This window comes from the organism of the source record quoted next, unplaced genomic scaffold (assembly GCF_019419815.1).
Source record: "Pyrus x bretschneideri cultivar Hongxiangsu unplaced genomic scaffold, Pyrus_bretschneideri_v1 Contig33, whole genome shotgun sequence".
NCBI classification, from domain to species: Eukaryota; Viridiplantae; Streptophyta; class Magnoliopsida; order Rosales; family Rosaceae; genus Pyrus; species Pyrus x bretschneideri.
Window position 1 is genome coordinate 4,595,268 of NW_025999646.1, and position 12,066 is coordinate 4,607,333.

The following is a 12,066-nucleotide window of genomic DNA, read 5'->3' on the forward strand; positions in this document are numbered from 1 at the left end:
ATTCCCCCTTGAAAAAGCTTAATTAAGTTTTGTAATCGCTTTTATCAGAAGCACGGCGATAATCTTATATAAAAATTCATGCGGCGATAAAATCATATTAAAAAAAAAAATTGTGTTCTTTGAACAAGCACATGCAAGTGCGTTAGTGTTAGCAATGTTTTTGGTTAGAGTGGTTTTTCCCGAGTACAGAATGTCGGTCACAAGTATTAGGAAAATGGCGCTTCCTCTCATGTTTTCTTACCTTGAGCTATCCAAAGTCAATAAGGTTTTTCGCTTTGCGAGGGTAGGGAAGAACGTTTATCCTAAATACGCAGTTTTATGCTTACTTTGCAAAAAAGTTATTTCTATGATTCGAACTCGTGACCTTTCGTGTTCTCTTACCTTATTGTAAATAACTAATAGAGAGATGTCCACTGCAAAATGGCAATGCAAATTATGGATCAATCTGAAATTCTAAATGGTAGCTTTCTTTAAACCTTATGGTCCTCACCTCCTTTTACACGTGTACAGATGCTCCTAATTCAATCAACCAAAACCCCAAAAAGACGTAAAAAAATGGGTTGCCCAAATTATTCATACTGTAACGTGGTGCATCATGATCTCATGATTAAGAACATTAAACATTATCTTAATCAAAGTTGTTAAACACTTGTCTTGTGCACCTTGATTCAAGTAGATCTGACAATTTTTAAGTTAAATTATTTAGTTTAAAATTATCGGTCCGAATCGAGTAAAACAATAATCTGAACTACTTTAGTATGCGAGAAATTCAACTCGATAAAATTAGACAGACTTATTTAGGTCCGAGTTCTAACCTGACCAATTGTCCTAACTTGAGTTTTGAACTTATTTAGGGTCTTGCTTTTACGTTTTCCTCTGTTTCTGCTTTTGACTTCCAAAACCATGGATGAACAAATGATCGCAAAACAAAGAGCCAATAGCTCAGACTACTTTGGCCGCGAAGGAAGTGAATTCAAGAGCTTCGGAGTATGCCTCAAATGGGTGTTCGTGGATCAGTCCAGCATATGGAGGACCGGACTTTCATGGTCCGTCTTCTTCGTCTTAGCCATTGGTGTACCACTCGTGTCTCACTTTCTCCTCGCCTGCTCGGACTGCGATGCCAATCACAGCCGCCCTTACCATGTTGTCTCCCAACTTTCGCTTTCCTTGTTCTCGGTGCTCGCATTCGTCAGCCTCTCTATCTGGACTCACAGATACGGTTTAAGAAAGTTTCTCTTCCTTGACAGGTTATATGAATCAAGCGAGAAAGTTCGCCATGGATATAAACAACAGTTCCAGGTAAATCACAATTTAACATGTATGTATAGACGTTATTCCTGACTCTCGCAAAGCGAGGAGCCTTGTTAGCTTGAGATCACCCCTAACATTGTGATTTTTTATTGATAGTAGATACTTAGATTTATAGTTATCAATATTGCGTCGATATGAATCTCGCTCCAGCTAAAGTTATTGAAACTTTGATCTCTAATCTCGAACTTGGTATTGCAGAATTCGATGAAGCTCCTTTGCTTGATCGTCATCCCCTGTTTTGTATTAGAGTGTGTCTACAAAATATGGTGGTACGTCTCGGGAGCAAGCGAATTGCCGTACTACGGCAACATCTATTTGAGCAACAGCATTTTGTGCACGTTGGAGCTGATTTCATGGCTTTATCGAACCACGATTTTCTTCCTCGTTTGTGTTCTGTTCCGGCTCGTTTGCCATCTTCAAATACTTAGACTACAAAATTTTGCACAAGTTTTCCAAGAGGAGACCGAGGTCGAGTTGATCTTGATGGAACACCTCAAGATCAGACGGAACCTCCGGTCAATGAGCCATCGGTTTCGCATATTCATATTGTTTTCTCTAATCATGGTTACAGCAAGTCAGCTTACTTCTCTGGTGTTGGTAACAAGGTCTAGTGCTCATGTCAACATCTACAAGGCCGGGGAGCTCGCGGTAATTTTCAATTCAACTCTATTTGTTACATTGGAAAGAATTGAACTCTGAACCTGTCCAAATTCTAACCCGTCAACTCTTTTTATTTTGTGCAGTTATGTTCCATTAGCCTAGTGACTAGCCTTTTCATTTGCTTGAGAAGTGCAACCAAAATAACACACAAGGCACAGTCAATTACAGGCCTTGCTACAAAGTGGCATGTGTGCGCCACATTACACTCTTTTGATTACACAGAAACTGAGACTCCTATGGCTCCGATTTCTTCAACTCCGGCGTTTCCTTTTGGTGTCGACATGGAATCGGAAGATGAAGAAGGTGTAGAAGATGACGATTTGGACAACACGAAGTTAGTACCAATTTACAGTCAAACAATCTCGTTCCAGAAAAGACAGTCTCTAGGTTAGTAGTAACAGATCACTTTATAAAATTATTTTTACCATTTGAGTTTGTAGCCATTAACTTGTGGTCTGTTTTTTGCAGTGACATATTTGGAGAACAATAGAGCAGGGATAACAGTTTTCGGATTCACGGTGGATCGAATGTGGCTTCACTCCATTTTTGCAATTCAACTGGCTCTTCTGCTATGGCTGCTGAACAAGACGCTGGGTGTTTGATGCACCCATTGCCATTGAGGATGGTACCAAAACAATGTAGTTATATGGGTCACTGAACTTTTTCTATGGAAAATGATATCGATAGATTTTGATTTGAGGTCATTATATATTTTGAAATTAGGATTCAATCAATCAACATTTGCGCTGTTTGCTACCGGAATAAGCCTAAACACATCAGTTCACCTTGTGTTGCTGGTGGAGATGAGATTTTATTAAATGCTTGGTGGGTAGTTTTATTGTTAGAAATTTCAAATAAGGCTCGTTTAAAAGTGCTTTTAAAATTACCGAAAACACTTTTAGAAAATGTTATTTTATTCTAAAAGCACTTAAAGTGTTATGTGCAAGAAACACTAGTTATGTGATTTTTTAGAATTTACTTGCATGTTTTACTAAGTATTGGTTCCAAAATTTTATGGCCAAATTTTATAGCCTTAAAGATTAATTGTTAATTATTGTAATTGGAGACGAAAAGGAAATTCGGAGAAGGGTAGAATTCCATTTGCATAATTTCTTTTTAATACATATTTTGGATGTACGAAAGGTAATCAAACACTAATTAATTATTTGTACATCACAAAACATCTGTGCTGATCCTTCTCCTAAGTCTTATTTATCTCATCATGCAATGCACGCATACCCTTCAGACTTGAGGAATTCTGCACATCAGAATAGTAATTAAACACATTAGCCCATATCAATGTATGAACAAAAAATCTAGAATATCGTTGTTAGCCAGCACTTGAAAACAGTCATCATGCACATTTTCATTATTTCTTCGGTCAAAGGACGAGTGCAAGATGATTTTTTTAGTGTTAATAACAGCTCATATAAAAAAATTAAAAATTAAAAATTGAGAGAGTGCTTACGCTTTGCAGTCTATTTTGGGGTCGAGAGGAACGGGAAGGGACACATGGCAGGAGTCAGGAAGCTGCCTGAGTCTGTCAGGGTTGATCGGAATGCCAGCAGCTGCTTTCTTGAAGCATTCACAGAGGTTCCTCCGACACTCTCTGGTGGTAGCCGCATCATAAACGGTTTTCACACCAATGCAACAAGTAATCGGAGGAGTCCCGGGGCCGGACCCCGTCAAGTATGCCTTACATGGCATCAAATCCATCAAGGCCTCTTGGCATGTGATATCGCCATTTGCAGGACTTGCATGGTTCAGAACCATAACCATCAGCCCGATAAGGATCACCAATTTCATCTCCATTTTCTTTTGGAACACAAAAATAAGGCAAATATTGATTATAATTTGCTTGGATATGCAAAAGACTTGAAGCTTTGGGTGTGGCTTGGAGTATGAACTGCATGCTCTATTTATAGTGGAGTCGCGGGCTGCTTTTTGGTAGCTCATTTAATGCGTAGAGGTGCAGTCAAAAAAATTTCTCCTTTTTAAGAGAATTTTTTTCTAAACAGCTAATTTTAACTTAAAAGTGTAAACCATGTCAGACCAAAAGAAATACAGGTTTAAAACTATGTAAAACCATAGGCGCCAGTTGATTAAGAGCATTTTTTCTTCAATTTGAAGCCTCGACCCTAAATATAACTTGTGTAAAACAATAAGAAATAGGCAATACTAAAGCAGATAAAAGTTGAACAAACAATTAATATTAAAAATCTACACAATGACCAAAATCTAGCAAAATTCGTATCTTGATGGATAATTATAATTTAATTCTTTTATCTTGTTAAGTTTATTTTTGGGTTCAAAAGATTATTCATGTAGATTGTGGAGTTTGATTTAGGGGGGCATTTCCGACAATTTCTGCATATAAACAAAACAACAGCTAGTTTTCCAGTTGGGAGTTCAGAGGGTTATGTATCTATATAGCTGGTTTTTACATATATGGAGAAGAAACGTTTTCTATGCTGGTATAAAACGCCTTTAGAGTTATAAGCCAGAAATAAATACAAACCTCAACATTGCTGAAAGCATGCTTGTATTCCATTAAAATTCAAAACTAACAGGCTTGAAATTAAGCCGTTCAGGATTAAAACGCAGGTCTAGTCTTCAACTGTTTGTAGGAAAGCGTGGTGAATTTCTTGTGTTTGTTTGCGCAAAAACAACGTGTTTCAGTATTGGAACCAGTGCATGCATTGTGTTCGATCAGTACAAAACAAAAGCTACACCCAAGGCATGTCTAATATTTGAATCCAATTCTCAGCCAGAGAAAATAACATTTAATCACTACTATCAATTCGTACTTAATATTTCAGGATGTAATTAGGCAGCAAAAAATTGGTGAAACTTTGATTTTCCAGCTAACAAAGAAGAAAGACCAACTTGAACAATCCCGGGTTCGTTTGTCTTCCTCCTTAGAAACACTGGGCTAACACCAACTCACATTACGTACTATGCAGGTCAAGTTTATGAGTTATGACAGATACTATATATCAATAACTTAAGATTATTACACTGACATTGAATATCATTATTAGGAGTGTCACAATACGGGGAGTGGCTGGTGGCCTTGTGAGGATGTGAAGGTAAAAGAGTCCTATATTGGTAAAAAAAAGAAACTTTGCAAAGGCTTATAAGAGGTTGACTACTTCCCACATTACTAATTGGTTTTATGGTGGAAACTCAACTTTTTTCCAACCCAACTCTTTATAAGCTCTATAAAGTTTCAAAACTTAGTTTACGATGTAAGACAAAACTTTCATACACACGCCTCATCACGTGTATGTTTGATGACACTCAAGTCAAATGCGTGAATGACATTTATTGGATGATGTTGGCCTTCAAAATTTGACCAATGTGCCAAATATGTACCATGAAGAAAGTTAATATTTATGTTAGTGCATAATCGTTTTAGAATATAGTTGTTGGTTGGGCCTAATAAAATGGGTTTGAAGAGAGCCCACTGAAGGACGAGAAGGTCAATATGTTAGATTTGCAAGCCAGCTCAAGGAATCTAGATGACAAAGCACCACCACAAGAACGAAAGACGACATCCCACAACCCAAGATTGTCCACTGACAATAAGAGACAAGTGCAAAACTTAAAGTACTTTCTGATTGCTTGAGCTAGGTGGTAGGCTTGACAACTTTTTGGCATGGAGCTCCAAAGACAGGTTTGCCTAGACATCAACTCCTAGCCACGCGTTGGCCATCAACGGCCAAAGAAGTTTATGAAGAAAGGCCTAGCGCTCGGCTAAAGTGCTTTCCAACCACTTTTGAATGAGCAGGACGCTAGATACGCGTCGACCCGAGAAACTGTGCAAGTAACTCTAAGCGAATACCACGTCTTCTCCACATATGGAGTGAATAATAGAGGAATAGCTTATAGGTCGTGTCTAGGGCAATGAGAGAATTAAGAGCCCAGGACTTTTGAGGCTCGTATAAGCCTATATAAAGAGGCAGAACACCACTTATAAGTTGTCGGATTCACGAAAAGAAAATTATATTACACTATTATAGAGCTCTCTTGTAATCCACATCACATATATATCAAACCACTATAGGAGACATAGCCCATTTTTAAGGATGAACCACTTAAATACTTGTATCCGTAGTTTAGCTTTATATCCCATACCCGCCAAGGGTAAACCATACAAGTTTTTGTTCACCTCCCTGTTTTGAGCATGAACGATTCCATATAAAAAAAATTGGAGCAATGGTCCTTAAACTTTGTTCCAATTGGAGCTTTAGTCATTGAACTAATAATCTGTGAGTATTGTTCTCCAAACTTATAATGTGGAGCAATTTGTTAAAAGGCTTGGTGGTGAAGTTGGGAATTCTTTCAAGTCTTGGTGGGTAATTTTGTTGTTAGGAAGTCATCGTGTTTCTGGGAAAGCATGTTAAATTTTATACCCGCAAAGCTTAATTGTTAATGAGTTGGAGCATAGATTTAGGAAAACGAAGAAATAAGAAAGGAAATTAGAGAAAGATAGCATTCTATTTCCCCACAAGTGCTTTATAATGCATATTTTGGATGCACAAATAGTAATCTACCACTTATTAAAAACACATCACAAAACATCTGTGGTTTAGCTAATCCTTCTCCAAGTCTTATTTATAACATCTGTGGTTTCGCGTGCACGCCCTTCAGACTTGAGGAATTCTGCACGTCACAATAGTGATTAAAAACACATTAACCAATGTCAAATTATGAACAAAAATCCTAAGAAAGTGTTGTTATCACTTTAAAGTAGTCATTGTGTTCTTTTTCACCATGAACGGTGCAAGATGACTTTTTTGAAGTGTGGATTATAGCTTAAACAATAAATGAGTGAGAAAGAGAGTGCTTACGATTCGGAATCAATTTTGGGGTCGAGAGTAACGGGAGGGGATACATGGCATAAATGAGGAAGCTGCATGATTCTGTCAAGTCTGAGTTGCATTCCAGCAATTGCTTTCTTGAAGCATTTAGAGAGTTTAATCTGAGATTCACTGGTGTTAGCCGCAGTTAAAACAGTTTTCAAACCATGGCAGCAACTAATCGGAGGAGTCCCAGGGCCGGACCCCTTCACGTATGCCTCACAGGGCTTCAAATCCATCAAGGCCTGTCGGCATGTGATATGGCCATATGCAGGACTTGCTTGGTTGACAACTATAACCATTAACCCAAAAACCAACGCAGACATCATTTTCATCTCCACTTTCAAACAAAGTAAGCAAACAAAAGGAAATGTTGATTATAATTGACTAATTTACTTTGATAAGCAGAGACTTGAAGATTTGGGTGTGGCTTGGACCATGAATTGCATGCTCTATTATATAATTATAGGGAAGTTGGAAGCAGCTTTTTGGTTGCTCATGTGCTTTTTCTCCTTCTTAAGGAGCTATACTTTTTTCTCCCTTCTTACACAGATTTCTTTTACTTTAAATTAAAAACCTCACCAAAAGAAAAACAGGTTTAAAAATGTGTGAAACCACAATCGCCATGAATGCTAGGAATACCATCTATTTAAATTATATTTTGTAAACTATGTAAGTAAGAGGTATTAGGTTCAATTATGGTTTCACTTAATACTTGTAAATGAGAGGTTTTAGATTCGATTTTCACCAAAGGCGAATTTGAACCACACTATTGCTAGCTCGTGAGGCTAAACCCACATTCTCTATTTTAGTGTAGATAATATCGTTTATTTAAATAAATAAAAAAATTTTGGGTTCAAAATATTATTCTTTGGCCATTTTCGACAAATTATGCATATAATTATACAAAACAACAACCAGCTAATTTCCAGTTAAAAGGCTTTATATGTTTAGCTAGCTTTTACCCTATCTGAGAAGAAACGTTTTCTTTGCTGTTAAAACGCTTTCTAATGGCTGGAAATAAACAAACCAGACCTGCGCTGGAAGCATGGTTCTTTTCCATTAAAATCCAAAACTAAACAGGCCTGAAAGTAAGGGGTTCAGGATTATAACGCAGCTCTATCTTCTACTGTTGAATGGACCGCGTGAATATATTTCTTCTGTATGTTTGCGTAAGAACGTGTTTGGAAGTTGGAACCAGTGCATTATAAAAACTGTGTGCTCAAAGGCGACCTTCTACTGGCTATTGGGAATTCGATTGTCTACTATTTAATCACCATCGATCCTATCTATTCGTACTTGAATTTTTAAGTCAGCAAACAAATTGTTTAGGAGTTGATTTTCCAGCTAACGAGGAAGACAAACCAAATTAAACAAAATCCTGGGTTCGTGTCTTCCTCTATACGAAGCATTTAGAGAGTTTAATCTGAGATACCACAAAGATGATCATCAATCTCTAATTCATGAACAACTGAAATATATTGGGTTCCAAGGTTAATGCATGTTTCCTTGTAGGGGTGTCACCTAGTAATTAAGGTAATGTTAATAATGTGCCGTATCTAATATTATATAAAAGGAATCATGCATCTGTGTATTATTTCTGTATTAATTATATCCAACATCGTACATATGAACAAGCAATCATATAAACATGCAATAATTTCTGCATCGCCTAGTCTCCATATGTTCCCATTTTTTTCCCGCACACACTCTAGGTTTTTCGACTTGTTTATGAGCTCGCTTAGAAGAGTAATAAATAAGAAAAAAACACATGTCCCTATAGGTATGCTCTCATTTACTGCTCTCTCTTTATGATCCTTTGATGATGATCAGTTGCATTTTACCATTTTTTATCCCTTCAATTAATTAATTAGAAGGAAACGTTTTTCTTATTTTTTGTGTTGGATTAGAATGGATGATCCACAAACAAACTGCAATTCTTCTGTCGACATTAAGCAGGTTTTTGGTTTTGTCTTCTGTATTTTTAAATCCTGATTATTTGATATCTTGCTTTAGGAGTCCTTTTAATTAAGCCAAATAATTTTGCTTATTTTGTTCTTCTTTACTATATAATATTCATGTTCGTAATGTATTATATTTGTGTAATTTCCCCATAAAAAGTCTGTTCATGGGAATTTTACACAAATATATATATATATATATATAGTGAAATGAAAAACAACTTTGGAATAATGTTTAACTTGTGTGGAAATTCCAAAACCAAAACAGAGGAGTACTTGTGCAAATCGAGCATAATGACGTTCTAGAATTTATACAATTTTGTGTGAAAATTCGGAATTGAAGAGAACATGCGAAAGAGGACGAAGAACCTCCACTTTCATGGCAACCATGGCATACATATGCTTGTTTTCTTGTTCTTGTTTGTTTTGTTGTTTTTTGTTAAAAATAAAAAATAAAAATCGCCTATAGGAGCTTTTTTTTTATGAATAAATTGAACTTATAGTATAAGCTAGCAAACAAATACACTGTTTGTCGAGGCTTTGAAAAGGTTTACACGCTTAGCAAACTTTGTAACCATCGGATCGGCAATTTTCTAAGGCACGTCCATGTCCCCCAATTTTCTTGGTGCTCGAAACGCGTACGGGATATATTCTCTGAAAACAACAAGTAATCGGATCAATCGCCCTTCTTCTATAGTTTTCGTCTTCCCCTCCACTTGTTGTTCCTCTTCTTCTTAAGGACTTATTTCTGCACAATTTATTCACCTGATATTATGGCCGTAAGTTATTTTCTGTTTTTAGTATTGAAATTCTTACTGTATATTATACTTTATTCAGTATTACAATTTGCCTTATAGCTACTAACTGTATTTTTTCATTTTTGAAGAAATTGATCATGATTTGTGTGTGTGTGTATATATATATATATATTATGATTTTAGGGCCGTATATTAGATTAATTCATACCGTAAAGGCGGTATTTGAATTGATAAATGCTGACAATCTTTGTTGATTGATCCTAATTAGAAAATCTTTGATACTATCCAATGTTTGACTAAATTCATATTGAATTTTATTTTTAGGAAATTGTCTAAAATGATCAATTTTCAAATCTCAATTGTAAAGTGATCAGTTTCAGTGTCTTGTCAATATTTGATTGCTATATTTGGTCAGTCATTGATTATTAATTTGTTGATATTTGGTTTTTGTGTCGTTTGATCTTTAATTTTGACTAGTAGTTCAACAATTGTGATATAATGTTTTATCATTTTAGTCAAGATCCCTTGATTTTTATGTCGTTGGATCTTTAATTTTTTGACTAGTAGTTCAACAATTGTGATATAAAGTTTTATCATTTTAGTCAAGTTTCCTTGATTCTTTATATGAGTATAATTTGAAAACTTATTTACAACGCCATCGCTGTTGACGATGCAAATCACACACTATCATGTGTTTTAACTTCTTATATAACGTTGGGCGAATTGTCCAGAATATAATAACAATGTCATCTCGATTCATGGAAGTCCTCGTGGAAGATTTTTGTTGTTGTAAGAAACAATATTAAAAAGATTAATTTGTTGCAGAAAAAACCCCATGTCCCAAAGTTTGGGGACTGGGACAGTGACAACATATCATACACTGCATGTTTTGAAAGTGCTCGTAAAAATGGAGTGAAGGGAAATCCAAATGATCCCGAAGACAACCCAGAGGCCTTCAAGAGCATGCTCAAGTCCTCCGCCGCACAACCTGCTTACATGTCCACGAGTTCGAGCAGCAAACCACGAACCTCAAGCGAAAAAGTACGCCAAACTGAAGGAGACAATAGCCACCGTGCGCATCAGCGACATGGCATTGCGCATGAGCATAGGGTTTCTGGAGGGAGCCGCAAGAGTTACACATCGGAGTCTGGCAGCGAAAGGAGCAACTCTGATTATTCGCTCTTGCAGCAACAACCGAGACACCACCGTGAGAGATCTGATAGAAAAAGTAGCTTGGCTTCATCAGGAAGTGATCGTAGTCATAGCGCTTCCAATTCCCAGAGCAAGCCTAATAGTACTGGCAGTAGCACTCATCAGTCCAGTAATCATATTCAACACGATACTGTAAGTTCTCTTCATTTTTCTCTCTACAGTAACGGATTGATAAAACCTTGTCACCGTCAAATGGTGTTATCAATCCGTTAAAGTCATAAAACACATATCAATTTACTAATGTTATGCCTTATTTTTATGTAACATAGTACTTATCGTCAACTGTCATATTATAGCTCGTAAATTGTAATCGTCCCGCTTACATAGAATTCATTGCTAAAGTATGCAAGATTCGTAATGTGACAGCATACTAGAGTAGCTTCAATACCCAAATTTGGGGATTGGGATGAAGAAGATCCCCAATCTGGTGAAGGTTTTACTTACATATTTGAACGAGTGAAGGAAGAAAAGAAAACTGCATCAAAGTTCCCAAATGTGCCTCAGCAAGCACGCAACAATCTCAACAGCGCAAATAAAAGTGGAAAATCGCCTTCCAAATCAAAGGTAATTTTGCGGCCAAACAAAGTATCGTAATTACATATTCTCGACAGTTTAAAATTTCATCGACGAATTACTGTTAATACATAAATTCTTATGCTCTTGTGCAGAGTTGGTGCTGCATATTTTCAAGTAAATAGGGCAATGACATGGAGATGATCATGCTTTGGTCCTTTTATTGCAAGACAAAGAAACTCAAATTATTCTCTAGTTTCTCTGAGACTGGACAGTTTATTATTTTTTTCTTTTTTTTAATGAAAATTTCGTTGTCGCTACTAAGTAATTAGTAATTGTTCATTTTTTATCCAACAATTATTCCTGATTGTTATGTGTCTAATTTTCTTTCGTTATGTTATTATTTCATGTGTCTAATATTTATGTTGATAAATAATTTCTTGCATTCTATTTTGTTAATGTAAGTATTTTTTTTTTCTGTTGGAATAATTAATGAAAGTATATTTGAATTGAGTTTGTTTACAGTGGAGTTGCTATTCAAATGTTTTTTTTTTTTTTAAATATGAAGTATTTTGAGATAACGAAATATTTGACGCTACAGTAACGTTTTAAGAATTATACAGTTGACCTTGTTTAATGAGATAAACTTTTATTGATGTTGTTGTGGGAAATAATTATCCAACAAATTAAAATAAAAAGTAATCGAAATTAAATGGCGCTCGAAATTAAAATTCAAAACTTCAAATTAGGTTATTGTTCATCGTTACCCAAATTCAAATATTATGGTAG

General features: G+C 36.0%; 4 protein-coding genes across 4 annotated transcripts; 2 read left to right on the top strand and 2 right to left on the bottom strand.

Annotated features, from left to right (window-relative positions):
• Window positions 1-802: 802 nt before the first annotated feature.
• Window positions 803-2,728, top strand: LOC103948236. The gene is made up of 4 exons (XM_009359239.3): window positions 803-1,299; window positions 1,510-1,959; window positions 2,055-2,358; window positions 2,440-2,728. Exons 1-4 carry the CDS (start codon window positions 904-906, stop codon window positions 2,571-2,573), a joined length of 1,284 nt encoding a protein of 427 aa, XP_009357514.2. The 5' UTR covers window positions 803-903; the 3' UTR covers window positions 2,574-2,728.
• A 327-nt stretch (window positions 2,729-3,055) lies between these two features.
• Window positions 3,056-3,846, bottom strand: LOC103948235 (non-specific lipid-transfer protein 8). Its single transcript, XM_009359238.3, has 2 exons — window positions 3,440-3,846; window positions 3,056-3,229 (listed from the first exon to the last, which is right to left on the bottom strand). The coding sequence occupies exons 1-2, from the start codon at window positions 3,781-3,783 to the stop codon at window positions 3,214-3,216; spliced, it is 360 nt and encodes a 119-aa protein (XP_009357513.1). The 5' UTR covers window positions 3,784-3,846; the 3' UTR covers window positions 3,056-3,213.
• A 2,774-nt stretch (window positions 3,847-6,620) lies between these two features.
• LOC125480471 (non-specific lipid-transfer protein-like) lies at window positions 6,621-7,159 on the bottom strand. Its single transcript, XM_048591358.1, has 2 exons — window positions 6,825-7,159; window positions 6,621-6,636 (listed from the first exon to the last, which is right to left on the bottom strand). Exons 1-2 carry the CDS (start codon window positions 7,157-7,159, stop codon window positions 6,621-6,623), a joined length of 351 nt encoding a protein of 116 aa, XP_048447315.1.
• Window positions 7,160-8,744: 1,585 nt separating this feature from the next.
• Window positions 8,745-11,462, top strand: LOC103948315 (RPM1-interacting protein 4-like). The gene is made up of 4 exons (XM_048591359.1): window positions 8,745-8,792; window positions 10,378-10,896; window positions 11,131-11,328; window positions 11,433-11,462. The coding sequence occupies exons 1-4, from the start codon at window positions 8,745-8,747 to the stop codon at window positions 11,460-11,462; spliced, it is 795 nt and encodes a 264-aa protein (XP_048447316.1).
• The last annotated feature ends 604 nt before the right edge of the window (window positions 11,463-12,066 follow it).